The sequence below is a fragment of the Dromiciops gliroides genome, chromosome 2 (assembly GCF_019393635.1).
Source record: "Dromiciops gliroides isolate mDroGli1 chromosome 2, mDroGli1.pri, whole genome shotgun sequence".
Classification (NCBI taxonomy): Eukaryota; Metazoa; Chordata; class Mammalia; order Microbiotheria; family Microbiotheriidae; genus Dromiciops; species Dromiciops gliroides.
The window spans coordinates 194,994,854-195,021,348 of record NC_057862.1 but is presented as its reverse complement, the minus strand read 5'-3'; the positions used below and the strand labels follow the sequence as shown (position 1 = coordinate 195,021,348).

At 37.2% G+C, this 26,495-nt stretch overlaps 1 protein-coding gene across 9 annotated transcripts in view; it reads right to left on the bottom strand.

Annotated features, from left to right (window-relative positions):
• Nucleotides 1-730: 730 nt before the first annotated feature.
• WDR76 (WD repeat domain 76) overlaps nt 731-26,495 on the bottom strand; it is a 41,393-nt gene continuing 15,628 nt past the window's right edge. For 8 of the 9 annotated variants that reach the window (XM_043985622.1, XM_043985623.1, XM_043985626.1 and 5 more), the window contains exons 5-13: nt 25,047-25,173; nt 22,130-22,231; nt 21,986-22,026; nt 21,330-21,483; nt 13,204-13,362; nt 10,945-11,162; nt 8,744-8,896; nt 2,758-2,811; nt 731-1,351 (exon numbers count right to left, since the gene is read on the bottom strand). In XM_043985622.1, the coding sequence (XP_043841557.1) occupies nt 1,096-1,351; nt 2,758-2,811; nt 8,744-8,896; nt 10,945-11,162; nt 13,204-13,362; nt 21,330-21,483; nt 21,986-22,026; nt 22,130-22,231; nt 25,047-25,173 (1,264 nt within the window). In that variant the 3' untranslated portion in view covers nt 731-1,095. The remainder of the gene's footprint in view (nt 1,352-2,757; nt 2,812-8,743; nt 8,897-10,944; nt 11,163-13,203; nt 13,363-21,329; nt 21,484-21,985; nt 22,027-22,129; nt 22,232-25,046; nt 25,174-26,495) is intronic. The other variant, XM_043985628.1, reaches the window with a different exon arrangement.

Below are 26,495 nucleotides of genomic sequence, written 5' to 3'. Positions count from 1 at the left end.
GCCTATGCTGTTTCAAGGAATATATATGGGAGCTGGGACTTAGGAGCATGTACTACTCCATCTGGGAAGGACTATGGGGAAGGAGACACCTGGCAATTAAAACTCAGGTATCTCACACACACCCCTGCATTCATAGGCCACTCACTACTCATCGATTCGATTTGGGCTTTGGCTCTGGTCTATCCATGGCACCCAGCAGTGCCAAAACTACTCAACTTTCCCCTGGATTCTCAGAAAGGTATTCTTAAATGTTACCACAGACAAGACAAGGATACACTGAATGAGGAAAACAAAGAAGTAAACAAAAAAAGCCTCAAGCCAGAATAGCCAAAACAAGGACACTTGGCCGTATAAATCCCATGGGAAGATTGGACACTAACACTGACTTTAAAAATGTAGCCACCAGAAAGGAATCTGAACCAGCAACTACTCAGCCTAGCTTATTCTCCAACAGGTTCTACAAAGAAAAATTCTGAGAAGAAAACAGGAAATGTAGGTGATATAAATATGCAAAGTATCAAAATTTTTTAAAAAATTAAACAACATTAATAAACAAATGGCCACAGGCACATAATCTGAACTCCCAACCCACTCAGATTGGTTATTTTAAAAGGTTGCTCAATCACCCTTATTAAATAAAGGAATGGGGGGGGGGCAGCTAGGTGGCACAGTAGATAAAGCACCAGCCCTGGATTTAGGAGGACCTGAGTTCAAATCCGGCCTCAGACACTTGACACTTACTAGCTGTGTGACCCTGGGCAAGTCACTTAACCCTCATTGCCCCACCAAAAAAAAGGTAAATATCAATTAGGCCACAAAAACTTTAATACTGGTCATTTAAAACATTTTAGTACCTCTGAACATTTTATAAGTTTACATATATCAGCCCCCAAAATTTTCAAACACATCAACTTTTAGGAAAAAAAACTTCTCCAGATTTCTATTGCTTCTCCCTAGAAATGAAAGTGCATACTGCTCATTTTGGCGTTATATTTATAAAGCAACTTACTGTCTTACCAGACTAGAAATCATTGCTCCTTGGGCACCACCTAAATCGAATGAATCGAATCTAGTCAAAGCAAAAGCTTAGTTTTTTTAACCCTTAAAAACGTGGATTCTCCCACTAGAGTTCCCCCCAGCCAAGATATTCTGAGTTGGATGCATGACACTGATGGAACAAACAGAGGCAAGGCACTCTTCATCAATAAAAGAGTGTACCAGTTCTCCGCTCTCGTGGAATACATCTATGCTTCTTGGACGAGCCATACTGCCAACAATAAAGCAGTCTTCTTGCTTTGGATCCCAGACAGCTCTGAATCTGGTCAGCCACCGTCCTGTGTTGTTGTTATGCCTAATCAAAAAAGAGTATTTTTCAAAGGAGGTAAGCATGTCAAGTAATAAAATGAAAATATTCAAAGATATAATAAGTGGGGGCAGAGAGCATTGCTGCCAGGGAGTCATCCTCTGTCACATTTCTTATTATAGTGACTTGTATTGTCCTCAATTAGGAACAAAAGCCACACTTTTTTTTGTGAATACCTGCCTCTTCTGGGAGACTTACTTTACTTCAGGTCATAGAGTAAGAGCTCTCTGGTCATAACAGTGGTTCAAGATAACCTTAACCAAGTGTTTAAAATGACTACTCAGTCAATTTAATGCTTAGTATTCCTATATTGTAGAATTTCTATACAAGGCGTGACTTTAAAAATGTAAATAGTTTTGGGACTAGGGTAAAGAAATGTGGCATTTTCTCATTCCATACCAAGGTCCTTAATAAATACCCTTTTTAAAAGTACGAAACCAGGAGGCACAAAGCGCTATTCAAGAGTTACAGAAAATACCAGCTCCAGAATAGCCATTCACAGTAGATCTTAGGAAAAAGGAAAAGGCACACAGAAATAGACATACAAGTATAAAAGTGCCTGCTAATTGGGGCAGCTAGGTGGCGTAGTGGATAAAGCACTGGCTGTGAATTCAGGAGGACCTGAGTTCAAATCCAGCCTCAGACACTTGACACTAGCTGTGTGACCCTGGGCAAGTCACTTAACCTTCACTGTCCCGCAAAAAAAAAAAAAAAGGCCTTCTAAACAAATAAATGCAATCTAAAGTTTCCTCTTTCAGACTTTCCCCCAAATATGCCTTTGAATTTTACTCCAATTCTTTTTTTTTTCCTCCACTAATGCAGGTCCAAGGCAATGTGTCTGTTAACAAAGTGTTCAGCCTGGGACACTGAGTGGTTAAGGGTCTGCTTTGTGCCCAGTTCCACAGCTAGTAAGCATCAGAAGCAGGACTCGAACATAGGTCCTCCTGACTCTAAGCCCATCCCTCTACCCATTACACCACACAGACTCTCTTAGCAAGAAAACACTGTGAACCACACAAATGCTCAAAACATACACTCTTACTAGGCAAACCTGCAAGTCACAATCCTAGGGGTAGGGAAAGAAACACAAAAAACCTAAAACATTTTCTCCACTAAAGGAGAGATAACATTCTGTTGGGGGAGGGGAGCAAAACAACACATGCACAAGTGCACACATGCAAACACACACGCACATGCAAGCAAGTTAAATACAAATTAACTGGAGGAGGGGGCCAGAAAGCCTAGAATCAAGAACCATATCTAGATAGCCTATAGCATACTGAAGACACTAAGTCACTTGTTATATGCCTTTTAAAACTTGAAGAATCAGATGGTAATGTGCATACTTTAACAATTCTGCAATGGCATTCATTACCTGACATACTATAACTTACCTGACTCTGGTCAGCAAAGGAATCTTGGAAGACATACAGCTAGTGTCAAAGACTCTGCAATTTAAAAATAAACAACCAATTAATCCATGTTCCTTCTGATTTATCTCTAGGTGTATTGTAATAACAAGCAGCTAGCATTTTACATACAATTTTAAGGTTATATGTTATACAACATTCACCTACTTCTCTTGTGATCCTGACAATCCTGAATTAGTCAGTGCTTGTATTCTCCCCATTTCACATATAACCCTGAGAGATGTATAAACAGTAACCAACACTATCACTTAATAACTGCTGAAAATATCTGACTCTAGAATCTCCATGCAAGGTCTTAGAAATAAGGAAAAAAGAGCATAGTAATCATATATGTGCTTAGCAAATGACTGAATACTATTTGAATGAGAAAACAAAGCTCTCTCTTTAAGACTTTTCTCTTAACTGCTTTGGAATTCTATTCTAATTTCTTACATTTATTACATTCATGAATGCCTCATAAATGGACAAATCGTATTCACATTTTGCTAGCATTTCAGCATTTATCAAGTTGATAAAGCCTCTCCCATGTGTCACACAAGCTTGTACCATAAGTAATACAAGCATTATTATCCTGAAACTCAGAGGTTAGGGGACTCACACAATAGGTAAAAGACCCCTCTTAACAAAGATTTGTTTCAAGGATTCTTCAATGCAGTGGTTCTCAAAGTGACCCTTTCAAGGGATCTATGGGGTCAAAACCATTTTTGTAAATCATGCTAAGATATTTATATTTCTAATATGGAAACTATCAATAGCTATCACCCACATAAACAAAAGCTCTTCAGGGATTCCTCAATGATTTTTAGAGTGTGTAAAGGGGTCCCAAGACCAAAAAAGTTAAGAACCACTGCCCTAATGCCTATTCCCTTACCCACGTGTATGGATAGTATTATGGTACTATAACACACTAGTACATTTTCACATTTGTTTCAGCCAAGGAAATCTAGAGTCTATTTTTCTTCTAAACCATGTTTCTGCAAATTATGAAGTTTTTGTAAAAGGCTAAGAATTTTTTTAAAAATGCTTAAGTGCAATTTAAAAAGTTAAAGTCATTCTCAGCTCCCAAGAGACACAAAAATAGACTTTGGTCTCAGGGCAGTAGTTTGCTGACCCCTGATCTAGACCTCCTATACAAGGTATTCCCTGGTGTGGAAACTCCCTCCACTGATGCAGATCAGTAAGTCATTCAGCTTTAACATTAGTTCCCTAGGACACTAAATGGTGGTCATGATCACATACTAGGGTATCAGATGCAAGTTTTGAACTCAGTTCTTCCTGACTTCAAGGCCAGCCCTCCATGTACTACACTGACAAGCACTGACTGTCATGGAATATAGTAGTATCAGAATATGTGCAGCATGCATGCTCCCCACCAGAAGGGAGGAAATATGAGTAATATTATAGAGGTACAATCAAAACAAGAACAAAATCCAAACAACATAGGTCTGTATGTAGTTCCTCCAAATGTTTTTTAGATTCTTTTTAAATTAAGAAAGATGGGCTGATAATACAGCATGATCTGGTTTTAAATGTTTTCATATTTACATCATTAAGACTGAAATAAGACAACAAACTTAAGTTACACTGAGAATCACCAAAATGACAAATGTACAGATTCCATGTGCTGTGTGGCTAATTTACATTTTCTTTCAATGTCAGAATTCAACATTTTTATTCTCTCTCTTGTATCCCTGACATGAGTACTCCCTGCAGGAGGGCAGATCAGAAATGAATCCTGTTTTTTCATCCTATGCCACACTTGTCCATGTCCTTCCCTATAGACTCCATACAAGATCTAACTAAACTGCAAACACTGTACCCAGATATTTTAACTCTCCATGTGTGCCAATATAGTACTCTTGCTATACATCTTTCATGTATTTTTCTGATTCTGTGACTTGTTCCCCACATTTCCATTCATAAATTTCCTTTATTTGCCACTATCATACAGGAAATACAGTACAGAGTCTTAGTTAAAAAGAAGTTTCCTTTAGATAGTAAAATTTTCCTGTGCTCCTATTTGGGATTACATTTTACAGGCTACATTAGGCCCAGATCATTATAGGTCATCCTAAATTAGACTTATAATCACTCCAAAGAATTAAATAGATTAGGAATGCCTACTGTCCAGACTATGTTATGAGCATGTTCACTCATATTATATATACTGGACACAGATGAATCCAAAACTGAATGGGAAAAGAGATGGATAAGTTAGACTGCCTTTGGAAATTGCAAAGTTCTTTTTATTCATCCTGGGACTCTCTCTGAAACAAAGAACAGTCTTTTTAATAACAATAGCCATCAGGGGCAGCTAGGTGGTGTAGTGGATAGAGCACCAGCCCTGGATTCAGGAGTACCTGAGTTCAAATCCAGCCTCAGATAATTGACACTTACTAGCTATGTGACCCTGGGCAAGTCACTTAGCCCCAATTACCTCACCAAAAAAAACCCAAAACAACAATAGTCTTCAAATGATGATGTATGACTAAGAGTCAGAGAATACTAGTCTAAAACAATAGAGTTCAGGATTACCCAAAGGAAAATGGAGAGGCACACAGTGAGTCATGCTCACTAACAAGGAATTGTGTAGAAGTGATATGAAAGATGTCATCAATGAAACATGATTAAAAAAGAAAATAGGCTCCTCAACAATGGACACAATCAAAAGATAGCCCAAGTACTTCACTGGCATCCTTGTGACGTCAAGAAAATTCTAACAAGCCCCCCAGCATATCAAGCTGATCCCACCTAGTGATAATGTGGGAGAGAATGGATGAGAAATTATACAGGATGAGTAGGCACGGATGGGTGGCAATCTGTATAGCTGCAATGACTACCCATATCAATAAGATCACAGATTCACTAAAATAGGGCAATACTGCTGACAACTAAATAAAATTATCCCTTGGGATGATCTGGCTTAGTTGGATATCATGCCAAATTTTCCACAAACTTTTTTCCTAACACTCTTTCTCTTATAAGGTGATACTGATCATAATTTTCTACCATTTTTCACTCTGTCAGAGGCTTGTCAAATTAATATTTATTGTAAACTGATGTTGCCCTGGGTTAACACGTCTCTTACGTATATCAAATGTTTGCTGCCTGAGGCAGCTGCTGACTTCTTATGTCCTCCTCACTGGAACCATTTCCTTACATCAGCTAAAATGCAGTAGAAAATGGTAATGGTACATACTGTTAAGGGCTAAAATTATAGCTAAACTGTCCAAAACATCCAATGAATGGTCGCCAATAAATTATAAGCTTTAGCAAGAGTTAGACTTTTAAGCGTTTATTAAGGAGAATAAGAATTTGGTAAAGAGAGAAGGAAAGGCCTAGATTCCTATCTATTAAAGGGAGAGCACATTTCTAGCTCTGCTCTCCACCAGAGTCCAGAGGAAAGAGAGTCAGAGCGAGTGCCAGTCTCTTCCTTCCTCCTCCCACTAGTCCGCGTCACTTCCTGACGCCAAAGAAAAGACTCCTGGTCTTGCCCTCAAAGACCTTCGCTTCATGGGCGGAACTCTTCTACAGTAAGTCTCCAGCAGGTGGCGTCATTCCAATCATTACGATACATATCACTGGTTTTTCCCTTTTTCCATTACTGGTGACAATATGCTTGCTTGTATATGTAAAGCGATAATTTCCTGCCTTCTCATCATTATCCTTTCTTCAATTTAGGGTTGGTTTTGACTTCTACTTTAACTAGTTGATAACCTGACTAGACACAGCCAACTAATTTTTTAAAACCCGTATCAGTAACTAGTTGTTTCCTATCCATTAAAATATTGGCAATTTCATCATTCATTATGCTTTTTGGTCCTCATTATCCATAAGACATTTACAATATAAGCATGAAGCTAAGCAATCTACAAGCTTTGGGTCTCTTTCGTTTTTTAATAAGGCACTGTATTTTCCAATATATTTTCCATCATGGGAGGCAGATATGATGTAGTTGAAAAACTACAGGTTCTGGAGTCAGAGGAAATATATTGAAAATTTAACACTGATGCTTCCTTGCAGTATGATTCTGCACTGCTAAGTCATTTAACTTTTCTTGCCTTCAGTTTCCTCACACATAAAATGAAGATGGCTAGACTAGTTGGCTTCTGAGGTCCCCTGTAGCTCAATCTATAATTTTATGATTCTCTTCTACATGTTCACTTTCCTATTAAAGTCACCAAAGGGGGCAGCTAGGTGGCGCAGTGGATAGAGCACTGGCCCTGGAGTCAGGAGGACCTGAGTTCAAATCCGGCCTCAGACATCTGACATTTACTAGCTGTGTGACCCTGAGCAAGTCATTTAACCCCAATTGCCTCATCTAAAAAAAAAAGTCACCAAAGTCTGAAAGATCTCATGAGCTCTTCATAGATTTTTCTACACCCTTATACTCTGCAACAGATATTAGGACGTAAACTACAATTAACTTCATGTTGTTCTTTCTGTTTATGTTTATCATTAAGAAATCAAGGTGGGGGCAGCTAGGTGTCGCAGTGGATAAAGCACCAGCCCTGGATTCAGGAGGACCTGAGTTCAAATCCGGCCTCAGACACTTGACACTTAGTTGTGTGACCCTGGGCAACTCACTTAACCCTCATTGCCCAACCCCCCCCCAAAAAAAAAGAAAAAAAAAGAAATCAAGTTGAGATAAACAATTAGCCTGGGAAATGTTTCTTATAATCTTTTGATGCACAATGAAACCAGTTCCAACTATTCTATCTGCCTTTTCAAGGAAAGCCAATGTTACCTTTTCCATTTAGCTGCAACTGTCTTATAGTTTAATTTACAGTCATCGCTGTTGTTCAGTGTGTCTGACTCTTGATGACCTCATTTGGGGTTTTCTTGGCAAAGATACTAGAATAATTTGCTATTTCCTTCTCCAGCTCATTTTACAGATGAGGAAACTGAGGCAAACAGGATTAAGTGACTTGCCCAGGGTCACATAGCTATTAAGTGTCTGAGGCCAGATTTGAACTTGGAAAGATAAGTCTTCTTGACTCCAGGCCTGGCACTTTATCCACTTTACCACCTAGTTACTGGCTAGAGATTTCAAATTTAGAATTCATATAATTTAATATTTACAGATGGCCTAAAAACTAATTCTTAGGACTTTTTCCAATATCAAATTAATGTTTTGAAAACTACACTTTTAGGAAGTGTCTACAGAAGGAAATCAAAGCCAAGCTACTAGAGAAGCCCAGATTTACCTATTTCTTACATCTAAGTTAAGGGTCTGAGACTCCATTGAGGCAGTCAGAAAAAGGGGGGAGGGGGGATGGAGCTTAATTCCAGAACCACATTGGCAAGGATAACCCCTATTTCTTCCCAAAGTATTAGCAACTGTAACAATAAGAGCAATGATGATGATGACAATATAGTGCTTTATAAATATTATATCATTTTATTCTCACAACTAATTTGAGAACTAGATGCTATTACTACCCATCTTGCATATGAGGAAACTGAAGCTACGTGACTTGCACAGGATAACTAAATGTCTGAGGCAGAATTTGAACTCACTCAAGTCTTCCTGATTCCAATTCCAGCTCTCTTCCACAGTACCTCCATTGACTAAATCCTTCAATACTAAAATAACTGTGCTTCCCACTTATCCCCACTGAATAGCATTCATTATATGAAAAGTAGCAGTGTGAATAGGATCTCTTCAGAACAACCAACCTATTGGATGAAGGTCATATTTAATTTCTCCTTCCCCAGGTTCTAGGCCTCTAGACTAGCCCAAGTTCACAATGGCCTTGTTGGAGTATCTATAGACCATGTGTGTGTGTGTGTGTGTGTGTGTGTGTGTGTGTTTCAAATATACAAATATATAGTTCAAATAATGTCCCCAAGTTTATGCCATCATTACTTCTGATTTGATAACAAAGTACTAACAACATCTTCAGAGCATCTATCACAAAATAATAGGTAAACAGCCTCCCCAACTTACCTCAAATTATCATCAGCACATGTAGTCACTACTCTGTTGCCAGTGACAGGTGAGAAATATGCAGAAGCAAGAGTCTTCAAGTGTTCAGTAAAAGAGATCAAAGGTTTTATTCCTTTAGATTTGAAGTACCGCAAATCATAAATATGAACATCCCTGTAACATACATGTAATTAGCTATTTTTTTAAAAGTCAAAACATTAAAAACTAATAATATAAAAACATAAGATTTCATATATATAAAATATGTATTTAAAAGATAATACATATAAACAACTGTTTATAAACCCCAACGTGGTGCTCAGAACAAAAGAAGGGCACAATGAATATTTGGAGGGGAACCCTTTAACCTTTACTTTAGTGTTACATTTGCAAATAATGATGGAGATGAAGAAAAAAAATCACAAGCAAAAAACTACTTGGAGGACCTCCATTATGTGCATGATGTCCATTCTTCACTTCCCTTCCCACTGTGCTTCTGAGTCTATGGCCTTTGCCATCATGACCCCCACATTTACTCCTCCCCCTTTCAGCTCCCTTTTATGTATTATCTTCCCCCCATCAAAGTGTAAACTCCTTGATATCAGGGACTATCTTTCTCGTGCTTGTATTTGTATTGACAGCACATATCATGGTGACCATACCGATTTCAGATAAAATACATCCTGTGGGGGCTAAGAAAATGAAATATACCAAAATGATATTTCTACCTTTCATTCATTCATTCAACAAAAATTTAAGTGCTCACTTGCTCAAGGCAGTGTTCACTACGGTCTAGAGAGTCAAAGAAAAAATGAAACACTTCCTTGCCTCTAAGGAGCTTACCTTCTCCTGGGTAGATGCAACATGTGCACAGATAAATAGGAAAAAAAATATACAAAGTAAAGAAAAAGTGATTGATTTTTCAGGAGAGAGCATTAAGAGCAGGGTGGGAAGACAGGTGTTCAGAATCGGCCTTGTGACACTGGCACCCAAGCTGAAACTTCAAGGAACCTCAGCAAGCTGAAGAGGTGAGAGGAGAGTGTACCTTTCCAATGATTAATATTCAAGCAAGGGATAAATTTGAGATCATAAACGATGATTTCTCTAGACCTTATCAATATTTCTCCTAAAACACTAAATGTGCCAAAGGGAAAAGAAAAATTACTCATTCATAGCCATGTTTCATTTGTTTGATTTGAAATTCAGTAAACATATTAAGGATTTACTATGTGTGTAAGACAATGTACTGGGCATACAAAGACACAAATGTAACAGCCTTATGTTTATACAGTTTATATTCCATGAGGAGGGTCTGATGTACAAAAGTAACACAAACATCTGATCAAGCAACAAACAACTATTAAGTGCTCACTATGTGTCAAGCACGATGCTAAGCAGTAGGATTCCTAAGCAAGACAAAAATGAGATCCCTACCCTCAAGAAGTTCAAATTCTAATGGGGAAGAGCCATGAAAGTATAATATTCAGTGTCAAAGGGTAGGATAATCCCAAGGGGAGGGGGAAAGTCTCTTGCAAGTTATGATTTAAGCTGAGTCTTAAAGGAAGCCAGCAAACAGACTGGATATGGGAGAGCATTGCAAGCATGTTTGATGAAGAGTAAGAAGGCTACTATTCCTGGGTGGTGGAGTATGTGAAGGCAAGTCTAGTATAAGAAAACTAGAAAGGTGGGAATCCAAGGCAGTTTGAAAAAGAAGAGTAATAACTGAGGTATTCAGGGCAGCTAGGTGGTGCAGTAGATAGAACACTGGCCTTGGATTCAGGAGGACCTGAGTTCAAATCCAGCCTCGGACACTGGACACTTACTAGCTGTGTGACCCTGAGCAAGTCACTTAACCCTCATTGCCCGGCAAAAAAAAAAACACAAACAAAACAAACAAAATTGAGGATGACCCATTTAGAGCATAGCCAAGAAGTCAGAGTAAAGGCAGGGACTCAACTGACCTTTCCCAAATTCCCCTCCAAACAAATTTAAAATAATATCTCAAAATGAATTCTGTAGTGGCAGAACTTTCATGGAGGAGTTCCAAAGAAATACTAGAACTTCAAATGAGTCATACAAGAAAAAAAAAATACCATCTGACATATGACAAAGTTCAAGTTATATTCCTTTCTGACAAAATATCTTTGATAACTAAACTGAAAACCTTATACCCAAGGTTTAAAATACTGAAAGTAACATGAATATGGGTGGGAAGAACTTACCTTCCACCAGCAGCTATGAAATAATGTCTATTCACTGGGTGAACCTGGAGAGTTCTTATTAAGCTCATACTAGAATTGAAAAATTGTTCATATGAACTTCCTGATGTCCGTCTATCCACTATAGCCACACCTGCATCCCAGTGTCCTACTATTAAAGTAGATGCATCATCAGCCAAGAAGTCGAAGTAAGAAAAATCCCGTTCTTCATTTCTATACACCTAAAAACAAAAACATTTGTTTTAATAGCAATAAATAGCTTGTTATCTATAGTGTCCTTCTTCCAAGAAATTCTATGGACAAACTAGGTACTTATAAAAATTTGCTAACAGTATAAATACTTTTAATAATGATATCATCTGGGGGCAGCTAGGTGGCGCAGTGGATAAAGCACTGGCCCTGGATTCAGGAGGACCTGAGTTCAAATCCGGCCTCAGACACTTGACACTTACTAGCTGTATGCCCTTGGTTAAGTCACTTAACCCCCATTGCCCTAACAACAACAACAAAAAAGATATCATCTTCTTAATACCCTGAAAAGGAAGTACTGGCCATAAATTAGAACCCCTTTTTAAAAAGGGAGAAAATAGGGCATTTAATAACTACATGATTTAACCAAAGGAAAAAAAGGACAATCCAAAAGCAAGAGCTAGATCCCAGTTCTTTTGATTTAGTGAACAATAGCAAGTAAAAGTTTTTTGAGCACACACTCACAATATATGTATATTTACTTATTTATAAGTGGATATAAATATACCTACCATTGTACCAATAATTATGTGCATTATAAAACTTACACAAAAATTAAAAATGAAAAAAGATGATAGAGTTCAAATATTTTATTCTAGAGTCAATAAAGAGTCACTGAAATTTATTGAGTAGAGGAGTGACAAGTTAAAACCTGCACTTCTCACCCTGGCATTTACATGGAGAACGAATTGGAAAAGACACAAGGAGACTTAAGGTAAAGATACCAACTGGAGTAATGGCTATATGTACAGAGCTGAGATGAGAGATTTTTCAGAGGAAGAAAAACGACAATATTTGGCAAGTGAATAGATATGTGGAATGAGAGAAAATGAAGGCCTGCCAGACTATAGGTAAGGCCAGATTCAAATCTTGGAGGCTAAAGTACAGTAGCACCTTCCACAGAATTAGGGAAAATCAGAAGAATGGTATGTTTGTGGGGAAAGATAATGTAAACACAACTCATTCATGTGTGCTCCTTTTGCTCAATGAAAAGGGGTAAGAGAGAAAGGAGACATAATCACTGGCCACTGGGGAAAGCCAGTGCCCATATACTGAGGTGTACCTGCAAGAGGTCAGTCACAAGATGACAATAAGCAGGAAGAAAGAGGCTAAATTTCTCCTGCACAGCATTGGTGCCTGAGTCAGGTTAGATTATAACCATCATGAGACTCTCAAGTCCAAAGCAGCCATAAGAAGCCAATAGTGGGAAAAGGACAGAAGGAAGAGTACTGAAGAAAGATCAGGCATTATGCAACCTGGCAATGTGGCTCAATGGACAAAGATCAAATCAGAGAACACTTCTAGTTGATTCAGGAGCCTTTTGATAAGGGCGGATCCTTCACTGGCCTCCTTTAATGATTTACAATGCTAGTGGGAAGATAAGTACCCAAAGCAAAGTGTTCCCAATCAAATATAGGTCCTGAAACTTTTCTTAAGTACGGCTGAGCTCAGTGTGGCCTTCCAAGGCTAAAACCAGCCAAGGATTAAACTACAGAGAACTTGAGCTTCAGAAGCCTAGAATGAGAATGCAAAAAGGCCCAACGTGATGACATTTGAATGCATAACCAACAACAGCTAACTTTTCATCTCAACATCACTGGAACAAAAGCCTACTAGGTACAGATGTGTCTGATGTTCTTAATCCCTCATGGGACAATATGGAAAAAAGTTTTCAAGTGTGGTTGCTGTACACTCTAGTAAGTAGTTAGCTAAAAGGTTTTGGCTATTTAGGAAGTGCCTTTATTTGATGAAATACATTAAGCCCCAATTTCATGCCTAGATACAACCCCACCAAATTTGTGCCAGAGCAAGAACAAACAAATTAATTTTCCCTTCCTTATAATAAGTAGTCATATGACCACAAAATAAGAAAACAACATCTTTCATTTTTAAAGTGTCATCCAGAAATGGTCATTTTCTCACAATTTGCTTGTCACAACGACCACTTAACATAATTCCATAAAGCAGCTGGAATATTATTTGAGCTCTGCACAGAATCACACTGACACTCACCTCTTCAAACACAGCCCTAGTAAAATCTCCACAGCGTAATGTCCCATCGTGGCTCAGTGACAGCAAGTGGGCTGGATTGGCAGGTGAAAAATTCAGACAGCTAACTACTTGACTATGGAGAATAAAGGTAAAAACCCCATCTTCTCTAGGTTGCTGAGTCTGAAGAAAACAGGTATTTTTTAAGGGAGGGAAGATAGCAAAAATTAGAAATACTTATTATACTTACATTCCCTCTACTATACAACAGGTAAAACATGAAAATTTGAAGCTATACTTAAAATAGACTCTTACCAATTTTAAATCCAACTAAATGTGACACTAAGAGGCTTACACATTTTTTTCTCACCAGTGTCTGGCCTTTTACAAGCAGTTTAGTTATCAAGAACAGATTATCATTTGTTTCTCATTCAATCAGAAAAGGTGATATCTACTAGCCATTTCACTCATGGTGTAAAATACTGCCCAAATCAACTCCATTTCTATTTTGCTCCTTATACCCTTTTGGCAAGGAGCTAATACAGTTTTTAGAGAAATCATTCATTAAATATACTTAGATCCAAACATTATTTAAAATAACAAATTGTTCCCAAATACACAATAAAAAATGCAATGTCAAAATGTCTCCATTAATATTGTTATAGCCAAAAAAAAAATATTGTTATAGCCAACAAATCCATGGATTAGTCCCTGTGTTGTCCCATTTATAACTGAATTATCATCAACTCCTACCAAGTCAGTTTCTAGATGTAGATTTCACAAAATCACAACCTCAGAGTTAAAAGCTATCTCCTACTATCTGTTCCTCTATAATATCCCCATGACAATATACCCACTAAGTGGTCATCTAGTCTCAGCAGGAGCAATCTACTACCTCCTAACACAACCTATACTACTTCAGTATAGCTCTAATTGCAAGGTAGATTTTTCCTTATGTTGGCCCAAAATCTGTCTGCAACTTTTTTTTTTTTTTAAGTGAGGCAATTGGGGCTAAGTGACTTGCCCAGGGTCAAACAGCTAGTAAGTGTTAAGTGTCTGAGGCCGGATTTGAACTCAGGTACTCCTGACTCCAGGGCTGGTGCTCTATCCACTGCGCCACCTAGCTGCCCCTGTGTCTGCAACTTTTACCATATACTCCTACTTCAGTGCTCTAGGGCCAAAAAAGGACAGATCTAATCTTTCTTCTATATGGCACTTCTTCAAATACTAAAAGTTATCATGTCTAATAGATGTTAATGGTAAGTCCTGTTGGGAGGAGCTATGGGGAAGACAGTAAGTTTTACTGATGCCTTTTGTTTTTATATCATGTTTATTTTTAAATGTTAGCCTTCACTACTACCCAGTAAGCCATCCAAAGGGCAGCTAGGTGGCACAGTGGATAGAGCACTGGCCCTGGAGTCAAATCTCATCTCACTAACTGTGTGGCCCTAGGCAAATCACTTAACCCCAAATGCCTTAAACATCCAGGGCCATCTCTAGTCATCCTGATATATATCTTGCCACTGACCCAGATGGCTCTAAAGGAGACAGTGAGGTTGGTCACCTTACACAGCCCTCCCTCACACTTAAATCCACACTGCAAGTCATGACATCACCCCAACGCATGGTCCTCTTTGAGAACAAAGGACAAACAAAAACAACAATAAGGCTTCCATAATAATCAAGATTTAAAACAAAGAAACCCAATCCCAGTTAAGCAAAACCAACACATCAACCATGTCTACAAGCAACAAGTCTACAAGTATTAGCAACATTTAACACCCACAGTCCCTCACCTCTTCAACAAAAAGAGAGATATCTTTTCTCCAGGGACAAGCTGTCATTATAATTATCTAGCATTCCATTTCATTTTATTGCTCTGTTTACGTCATTATTGTCCTTGTATATATAGTTTCTCTAGGTTTTGATCAGTTCATTCTATATCAGTTTGTCTCTTTTTATCTTTCTGAATTCTTCATATTCATTGTTTCTTACAATACAATAACATTCCATATATTCATGTACTTTGTCTAGCCACTTTTAAACTTACAAGCACCCAGCTTTCTAATTCTTTACAGAGACTCTGCAGGTCAAAGGGAACAGACTCATTAGTCACTTTTTTAGCTTAATTCCAAACTGATTTCCAGAATTGCTGGGCCAATCCTTTGCACCACAAACACTATGTTATTGTACCTTTTTTCCTGCATCCCTTCCATCATTGGCTATTTCCAGATTTTGTCAACATTGTCAAACTGGTGGGTATTAAATGAAACCTCATTTATTTTAATTTGCATTTCTCTTATTGTTAGGGATGGTTGTTAATATAAAATGTGTCTTCTGAGATTTAGCTGTTTCTATCCTTTGACTACTTAGCTACTAAGAGAATGGCTCTTGATATATGTATGCTCATTCACTTTATAGCTTAGATATTGGAACTTTATCAGAAGTATTTGATGCAAAAAAAATTTCCCCAGTTCCCTTGTTATTATAGCTGCATTAATTTTGTTCATGCAAAAGCTTTTAAATTTCATATAACCAAAATTTTCTATTTTATCAGTTATGATTTTTCTATCCCTTATTTAGTTAGAAACTCTCTCTCATAGCCCCATCTTTATTTTGTTTGTTTGTTTGTTTGTTAGTGAGGCAATTGGGGTTAAGTGACTTGCCCAAGGTCACACAGCTAGTAAGTGTTAAGTGTCTGAGGCCGAATTTGAACTCAAGTACTCCTGACTCCAGGGCTGGTGCTCTATCCACTGCACCACCTAGCTGCCCCATAGCCCCATCTTTAAATGTTTTTGTTTGAGTAACCAAATATTTTCCCAGAAGTTCTTGTTGAATAGCCAAGTTCTTCCCCCAAGATATTTCTGATCTTGGGTTTATTGAGCAAAGTTATTTACTTCAGTTGTTTCTGATAAATGATTATTCAGTCAGTTCCACTGATCTAATTTTCTATTTTTTTAACTAGTACCAAAAGGTTTGGATGGTTGCTGTCTTATAATATGGTTTGAGGTCTAAAAGTGGCTATTAACCCTTCATTTCTACTATTTTTCATTATTCCCTTTGAGATTCTAGTTATTTTATTTCTCCAAATAAATGTTATTATTTTGTTTAACTCCATAAAGTAAGCCTTTGGTGGTTTCACTGGTAGAGCACTAAATCTATAAATTAAATTGGATATTTTTATTAAATTAGCAAAGCCCATACATTAGTAATGCATACAACTTCAATTACTTAGGTCTTTATTTCTATAAAGAATATTTTGTACTCAAGTATTTACGTTTCAAACATGTCTTAGTAGATTTACTCTTAGATATTGTATGCATTGTTTTATTGCTGCATACAGATATACTAGCAATTATGGTGCATTTATTTTGTATGCTCCTATTTGTTAATTAATCCACTATTTGTGGAGATGTGCCCTGGAAAATAGTTTGGAATTATACTGAAAAAGTCACTAATCTATTCCGTGACCCAGTGATAACACCAGTAGGCACAAATCCTAGTAAGGATAACGAAAGAAGGAAAGTTCCAATATATGCATATAGAGCGAGAAAGACACAGATATAGATATAGAAACACTTTTTGTGGTGGGAATGAACTGGCAGCAAAGTAGGTATCCTTCGATTAAAGAATGGCCAAAAATTTGGCATATAATGTAATGAAATATTATTGTACTGAAAGAAACAAGAAGCTTAAGGAAACCTGTACAGAATGAAGAAAAACCAAGAGAACAAAGTATACAATGACCACAATAAAATAAAACAGAAAGGCACTTAAGTGGATCAGAACTTTCATCAATACCGTGACCAATTATATCATATCAATTATGAAGTCATATCAATTATGACTTCATAATACTAACAGCAAAACATGCCTTCAACCTCTCAAGGGAGAGTACCATAAGTACTGAATGAAGTATCTACATTGACAGATGTGGTCAATGTGCTTGCTTGATTTGTTTTGCTTAACTATTTTATTATAAGGGCAAGTTCTATTGGGAGGGAAGCAGGGAGTCACTGGGAAGTGGTAGCAATGAGAAAAGAATAAATAAAATGTGCTGTGCCTTTTGTTCTGTTTTTAAGATGAGAGTGCAAGAAAAGAAATAATCAGGCTATTCCCTAAAGCAGAACCCCATTATGAAAAGATTCTTCAACTAGGCCCTGTAAATTATACCAGGAAACATTCATCATGAAACTTCGAAGAACTTGGGATTACTGTAATTTGCTTGTTGCAACAGTCTGCATACAATGTCACAGAATTTAGAGCTGGAAGTGGCCTTACAAAGCACAATTAATAAATATTGGATTTTCCTTTCTTTCTGATACTATATAGCTGGATTCCGACCTCCTACAGCAGGCAGATTGTTTTCCCAGGTGGGGAGAGGTTCAAGCCAAGTGTTACATCCTCCTATAAAGTAACCCAGGATTTTTATGTCAGCCAAGCACCTTTGACACAAAGGTTACAATTACATGGGAAATACAAAAAAGAAATACAGCTTTTCATTCCAGCTTTGCAACAAACAAGCCGCCACTGACCAACTACTGTCTTTGCTTTTTTGTGCCTTTTTGTATCTAAAGTGGAGCCAGAGGTAAGCTCCAGGACCATTCCAGATCCACCATTCGAGGCTACTCTTCATCCCACTGACCACTAGACATCTGTGCTCATATTTCATGAGGATAACATAAGACAACCATCCCTTTCAGACACCTGTTCTCTAATCTTCACATATATCAGCTGGATGGTGCAAAACTTTAAAACACCATCTTCACCCTTAAGCCATTCTCTCCCCCAGGGTGTCATTAGTATACCTGGTCTATTCCCTACATTGTGCTAAGTGATTTGAAAAAAACCAGAAGATATGGTCCCTGACCTCCATCAAGGGGGCACAGTGGACAAGAGTACAGGTCTGAAGTCAAGGAAACCAAGTTCAAATCCAGCCTCAGACACTGACCAGCTATGTGACCCTCTGCCTCCATAATAGCAATTCCCTCCCAGGGTTGTTGTAAGGCTCAAATGAGATAATATTAGTAAAATGCTTAGCACAGACCGGCAGATACATAACCAGAATTTAATAAATGTTTGCTTCCTTCCCTTCCTTTACATTCCAAGGCTTATCATCTAGGTTGAGAAGTAGGATATATCCAGAGAATAAATCAAGTAAATAAACAAGCAAATATAATTTAGTGGCTTACAGATCGATATGGTATAGAAGTACTAACAAATTCCAAGAAATCAATAACTGTGGGCTTTGGTTAGTCTAGAAGGGCTTTAGGAAATACATGAAACTTGATCTGAGAATGGAATATGAATTGGCCCTTGAAGGAACTATCAGATTTGGAAGTGCAGAAGAGGTGAAAAGAATAAGCACTAAAAGCAAAAAGAATTATTATAATTTTTTTTTGCAGGGCAATGAGGGTTAAGTGACTTGCCCAGGGTCACAAAAGTAGGAAGTGTCAAGTGTCTGAGGCCGGACTTGAACTCAGGTCCTCCTGAATCCAGGACTGGTGCTTTATCCACTGCACCACCTACCTGCCCCCAAAAAGAATTTCATAAACAGACACAAAGGCAATAATAGTCATGGCATGCAGGCAAAATAGCAAGAAGTCAACTAAAACAGAGGAGCCATTTACTTTGCTGTAAGAAAGGAAAAATATAAATGAGCACATAAGCATACAAAGATTTACAGGATCTAATGCAGAGTAAAGTAAGGAAAGCCAAGAAGATAACGTACACAACGACAACAATGCAAATGGAAAGAACAACTACAAAACAATCAAAGGTGAATGTTGTACATTTAAAGAACAAGCATGATTCAGAAATGAGAAGACACCCCAACTCCACTCCTTTGCAGAGGTGGGAGGTCCACAGGGGTGCTTCATTGAATGTATTTTCAGATTTTTTCAATGTATCAGTTTTCCTGAATCTTTGTCTCTCCTTTATTTTCTTTTAAAAATATTTGTTATTTGTCCCTTCTTTGGAGGTTGCAGGGGGGAATGGAGAGATACTGAGAGTGATGTTAAAGATATCAATAACAATTTTCTTTAAACAAAAATGAGCAGTAAAGCACCATTATGGCTTTTTAAACAAGAAATGAAAACATAAAGAAAGCAATGTTTTGGGGGGATTATCTAGCAAAAGCATTAACTCAAACAAGCACTAATTAAGCACTGATTACTTTACACAAGACACCATAGTAGGTGCAGAACAAACCAAGATGAAATGAAGAACAGACCCTGCCCCCAAGGCATTTAAATTCTATTGAGGATACAACATGTACATAGATGAATAAATACAAGATAATTAATAAATATGAGATAATTTAAGGAGGGAGAGAGCCCTAACACAGAGGGGGAGATCAAGAAAGGGATCCTATAGAAAGGGACTACTGTGTTGGAGGGACCACCAAGTGAAGCACCTTGAAAGAAAGCAAGATTCTAAAGATGGGAAGGTGAGGAGGGAGAGTGTTTTGGACATGGAGAACGTACAAAGGAAGGTTAAGACATAGAATACTGAGCCCAGGAAATAGCACCGAGACTAGGCTCCCCGAGACTATGAGCAACAAAGAATAGTGTGCCAATAAACCTGGTATGGTCTGAAGCCAGATGGTGAAGTGCCAAGCTGAGAAGTTTGTATTTTTTGTCCTAGAGGAGATAGCTCCTAAAGACTCTCGGGAAGGGGTTGATATGGTAAGAGCCTCAATAAAGATTATTTTGGCAGTTGTTTATAAGATAAACTGAAGCAGGGAGACAGTGGTAGTAAAACAAACAAACAAACAAACAACAATTTAGAGGCTGCAACATTCCAGATGTGAAGTCAAAAGAACCTGAACAGGGGGCAGCTAGATGGCGCAGTGGTTAGGGCACTGGCCCTGGATTCAGGAGTACCTGAGTTCAAATCCAGCCTCAGACACTTAACACTTACTAGCTGTGTGACCCTGGGCAAGTCACTTGACCCCCATTGCCCCGAAAAAAAAAAAAAAAAAACACAAAACAAAACAAAAAAAGAACCTGAACGAAGAAAAGAACCAAATAGACCCTTTTAAAGGAATAATCAAAAGGACTTATTAATTGGATACTGGAAATAAGAGAACCTGATAAAAAGAAGCCTGACTGACTATAGAGTTTCAAGCCTGGGAAACTAGGAGAATAAAACAATGAAACTGGAAAAGGGAGCTTATTTGGGGTGGAGATGATAAGTCTAGCTGAGTTTGATATGATTATGAAACTGTCATCCAAGTGAAAATGTCCAGGAGGCAGTTGCAGATGCAGAGTTAAAAGAAGAGTTGTTATAGAGCCTTCATTCCAAAGAAGAGGGGAAAAAAAAAAGCCTCTTTATTTTTTCCCTTTAAAAAAGAAAATGTACAATTTGACTTTCTTCAAGTCTCAGCTACAATTCTACCTTCTGCAAGAAATCTTTCCTAGTCCTACTTAATGTGCCTTCCCTCTCTAATTATTTCCAATTTATCCTATATATATTTTGTTTGCACACCATTATTTGCATGTTGTCTCCCCTAATAGACTGTGAGCTCCCTGAAGGCAGGGAATGTTTCTGCCTTTTTTTTCTTATCCTCAGTGTTTAGCACAATAGTACCTGCTACATGGTAGGCCCTTAATAAATGTTTCTTGACTTGGCCAGAAAAAATTATTCCAGTACACAACTTATATTATACCATATTTTGAGAAAAATAGAACCACATTCACAAATATTATAATTTATATTTTCAGAATAACTTATGATCACTTAATCAATCCTTTTGTATACTACTGCTATCTAAAACACCAATGATGTTCCAAGTTATAGGATCAGAGATTTAGAATTAGAAGGAACTTCTAGTTTAGTCCAATCTCCTCATTTTACCAGGTCACTGAGGTCCACAGAGATGAAATGATTTGCCCAACGTACCAAAGGCAACAAATGGCCATGCTGATTTTTCATCCAGGTTCTCTGAACTCAAAGCCACTGTTCTGTGCACTCCCTCAAAGTATCAAACTAACAGTGAGGCTCAACAAAAAGAAGCTTTGGGACCTGAATAATGATACTTACAATTATCAGATGCAACAAATTTTAATATTTATAACACAAAAGTCTAGGACATTTTCTTTTCCAGAACCTACTTTCTTATTTTGAAATATAAAACAGAAATAATTTACCAAATCCCAAAGTCCAACTTGGCCAACCCTGTCCCCAGCTGCCACCAATGTCCTAGTTTCTGATGGATGAATAGCCATAGAGCATACTCTGGTTTTGGTAACTTTGCAGATATTAGCTTCACTAATGACCATGCCACTCAAACTTGCTTGGTATCTGAAAAGAAAAATTCATTTAAAATATTAAAATGAAATGATGTATTGTGAAGTGAGCAAAACCAAAAGAGCATTGTACACAGAGACAGCAATACTGTTTCATGAAGAACTGTGAATGAGTTGACTTCTCAACAATACAATGATCCAAGACAATCCCAAAGGACTATTGATATACTATCCACTTCCAAAGAAAGAACTGATATTGATGGAACAGACTGAAGCATGCTATTTTTCACTTTCTTTTTTTTTCTTTTAATCAAGTTTTCTTGTACAAAATGACAAATATGGTAATAATTTACATAATCATACATGTGTAACCCATATCTGATTGTTTACCACCTCAGGGAGGAGGAAGGGGAGGGAGGGAAAGGAGGATAAAAATTGGAACCCAAAACTATAAATAAAAATGTTTTATTAATAATAAATAAATAAATGGATAAATATCAAAATAAAATATCAAAAGATTTCTATTTAAAACAACAAAAAAATTTGTTTAAATTTACCTTTTCATACTAGATGACTTCTTAGTACTCTCATTTCTTGACTGCAATATTAAAGAGAAATTAGAGCAATAAGGTAATGTTTTTATTGCAACTTCCTCTTTAATATACTAAAAACCACATAGTTAAAAGTTCTGAAAATGATACCTGGCTTATTTTCATCCACATATGCAAAACTCCTTTAAATACTTCATTTTCACCATTCTGATTTTCAGGTATCATTTCCAAAGGTCCAGGAGGTAAGCGAGTCTATTAGGGAAAAAAAACAGAAACAAGTTTTACTTTGGGGCTCTAAAAACTTTTATACAATATTCATGGTTACACATCCCTTTGTTTAACCCATAGTCCATAATCTTGATGAAGCTTATCTCTTAGTGAAAGTTCCAGAAAACAAAGAAATCAAATTCACCTATGGCAACACAGAATATATAAGCTACTTTCTAAGAGTAAAGTGCTTAACCATATAAGCTGTATGAACTTCTGGGGACCATCAATAAATACGTATGAAGTGCTTACGAAACATTTAAAGCTTACAATGTTGCCTAGTGAAACTAAATAAAAATCATTAACTTGCTTTTCCCCATAGTTTTAGTCCCTTGGAGAGCTCTTTCATATCATGTAACTATTTCAAAGATCAGTTAACTTCCTTTTTTCAAAAGTAGTGCCAATTTATTATATCAGAGAGGAAAGTATGGAATATAACACTCCAAAATAAAAATAAAACATTTTCAATAATTATATTGCAAGGGCAGCTAGGTGGCGCAGTGGACAGAGCACCGGCCCTGGATTCAGGAGGACCTGAGTTCAAATCCAGCCTCAGACACTTGACACTTACTAGAAAGATATTGTACTCTTGCAATATAATAATAATAATAATATAATTATTATTATTTTATTGCAAGAGTACAATATCTTTTGTGTGTGTGAGGCAATTGGGGTTAACTGACTTGCCCCAGGTCACACAGCTATTATTATTTTATTGTAAGAGTACAATATCTTTTGTGTGTGTGTGAGGCAATTGGGGTTAAGTAACTTGCCCCAGGTCACACAGCTAGTAAGTGTCAAGTGTCTGAGGCCGGATTTGAACTCAGGTCCTCCTGAATCCAGGGCCAGTGCTCTATCCACTGCACCACCTAGCTGCCCCAAGAGTACAATATCTTAACATCCTTAAACCCATCAAAGTTGTTCTCTTACAATATAATTCTTTCCCAATTTAACATGACCTAGAAGCTAAGGACAGAAAAAAGTTGATGACATTGAAAAGATAAATGTGAGAGGAAATGTCACTACCACCTTACTTTATTTCTCCTGGCAAATGCTTACCATTCCAATAACAGACAAAACATATATAATTTAACCAATCTATATGACACTACTTTTAAAAAGTTATACAAATAAGGGAGAGAAGGGAAGAGAAGAAGAGAATATGGAACCCCAAAATTCTTAAATATTTTTAAATTTTACATGTAATTGGGGAAAAATAAAATATTTTTTAAAGTTATACAGTGGTATTACAAGGAAAAACAAAGTAGCAAGAGCTATTTTGCCCTTTTATTCTAATACACACAGATGGATTAAAACAAGGCAGATTCTCTGTCCCTCTCCCTCCTATAACCTTTCTCTTCAGTCTTCTTTCCCTCTCTGTTCCCCTCCACCCTTCACTTCTACTTCATTCCTTCTTTAATTCCTTTGTCCTTTCTTGCCTCTCTTCGTGCCAATCAGCTTAGTCTATAATCTTGGATTACTTCCAGTATTATAGATAGTTAAGGAGAAACCAACTTTGTGATTCATTTTCTGACAGTCCTAGTTATGAAATAATATTGGGTTCTCAAGGGCAGCTGGAATTAATATCAACTTCCCCATCTATATATTTTTTCATTTATTTTCTTTCTTTATTTTTTTCCTTTGGATACTGAGTTTTCCTATCTCACTCTAGCTGAAAGTACAGCAACCAGATCCTATTGTTTATCAGAATAGAAGCTTTGACTTGATCAGATTCCAAACTAGGCTGGTTCACTCCTCCCTAGACAATTTGGTGTCCCCATTCCCACAAACCTCCTGACCTCACTACTTTGGGGTCAGACAGTACAGATATCTATTTGGCCCTAGCCCTACTGCATCTCACAATAACTGAATCAAGCAAGCCACTAGACTCATCCTCCCCAGTGGCAAGAGATTACAGGTATGTGCCACCAGGCCTAGTATTTTATCTGCTATTTACCTATTTAAAACTACTACCATACTTACTAGCTGTGTGACCCTGGGCAAGGCACTTAACCCCAATTGCCTCACCAAAAACAAAAAAACAAAACAAAACAAAACTACTACCATGTTACCATTAGCTAGCTTTTAAAAAGCAACTGTTAAGAGTAAAGGGATGGGGGGGGCAGCTAGGTGGAACAGTGGATAGAGTACCGGCCCTGGATTTAGGAGGACCTGAGTTCAAATCCAGCCTCAGACACTTGACACTTACTAGCTGTCTAACCCTGGGCAAGTCACTTAACCCTCAATGCCCTGCCAAAACAAAACAAAACAAAACAAAAAAAGAGTAAAAGGAAGAAACAGAATAGCATTTACATAGCACCTGCTAAGTACCAGGCAATGTGCTAAATGCTTTACAAGTAAGAGCTCTCTGAATTTGTGAAGTCTTCATTCTTGAATACTATGATAAAATGAATTTTTATTGTTTTCAATTAAATAAGTAAATGGAACACAGCTAATCAAGTGTTACCTAGTAAATACACTCAACTAATCAACATCAGTTTTTACTTTATATCCATTCAACTTGAGGATTTTTATAAAGCTTAAAAAAGCATAACCTCTTGGTCAGATAGGCATTCCTCTTACACACAATTAAACATACATAATTCATTTCCTATGTGAGTCTACAAAAGTCAACTTCAGTACAAATCCAATCCCACCTAATACATCTGATACAAATTCTAATTCTAATCCACATTGGTTAATTCTGAATTCATAATATTTTACTACAGTTTCAAAATCCTAAGAGTTTTAAGGTTCTTTTTTGGGGATTAGTGTATTCTATTTGAACTGTAACTCTTACATATTGATCAACTACTGAATCAGGCTGTGGTGAAGGATCTGGTAATGGGACTCCTGATGGATCTACTTTTAATAACCTCATGGATCTTCGACAAACAATCTCATCTTCTGCCTTCTTTGGCTTCTTTCTAAAGGAATTAAAAGTCTGTGTTAACTTATAGCATAAGTTAATAACTTTACTATTACCAGTGGGCAATCAACTCTAACAACTCTGAATTTAATTTTCATGACCGCAACCATAACTACAATCTACATTAGGTCAGAAATAAATTAATGGACTCTATTTATTGGTACTGCAAAGAAATCAACAAGATCAGCATCTGATGAAAACTATATTATTCTCCTTATACAAAAAGCAATGCTAGAGAGTAGCTGTTCATAGAACAGTGCTTTTGTTTTTCTAATAGTATGGATGCAGCTGATTCATCCACATTCTGTCACCTGGTCCCAATGAGTCCAGTGAGAAATAGCCTCTTAGAGCTAACTAGATCAGGTTAAAGGAAAGGAACTGTCCTTTATGAAAAGTAAGTATATTTAAAATAGAATAGGAACCTCATAAAGAAGTGACCACTCCATTTTAGAATTTGTGACAAAGTACAGGAGAACTGGGCAGAGTCTGATATATTCCCTAGATTGTAGATTTCAAAAGGTTCAGAGAAAGAACCAATAGGATCCCATGGACTAAAATTCTACAAGGAAAGTCAACTTAGGGACACAAAGCTCAAGAATAAAATTTTGAATACACAAAGAAAATCAATTCTAATGACAAGTAAAAAGAGGACTTCTCTTAAAAAAAATCACCTAGGTGGCACAGTAGATAGAACACTAGAGTCAGCAAGACCTGAGTTCAAATACAGTTTCTGACACTAGCTGTGTGACCTTGAGCAAGTCACTTGACCTCTGATTACCTCAGTTTCCTCAACTGTAAAATGGGGACAATAATAGCACCAGCCTTACAGGGTTGTTGTAAGAATCAAATGAGATACTGTAAAGTACTTAGGAAAACTAAGAGCTGGAGGTAAAGGTATTCACTTAGTATTTTAGGCATGAGGAACAGCCAGCCAGTGCTTGGGCATACTGTAGTACAAGCCGGTTCTTTCTAAAGTGCTTATTCTCTTCTCTTGCCCTACCAATATAGATGCACAGGGAACCAATCATCCTATATTTAAAAAAAAAAACCCTGTGTGACCCTGAGCAAGTCACTTAACCCCAATTGTCTCACTAAAAACAAAAACAAAAACAAAAAACCCAAGTATAGCAGATAGAAGCAAAAGCAGGTAACTAGATAACTATAAAAACATGGAAAACACTTATAAGAATGTCAAGCCTGCTAAAGCTCAGGATGAACTAAAGATAGGAAAGAAAGCTAAAGACATCAATAATGGTTTCCTTTCTTTCTTTCTTTTTAAGCTATACTAGAGGAAAAAGAAAGCTCAAAGGGAAAAAAACT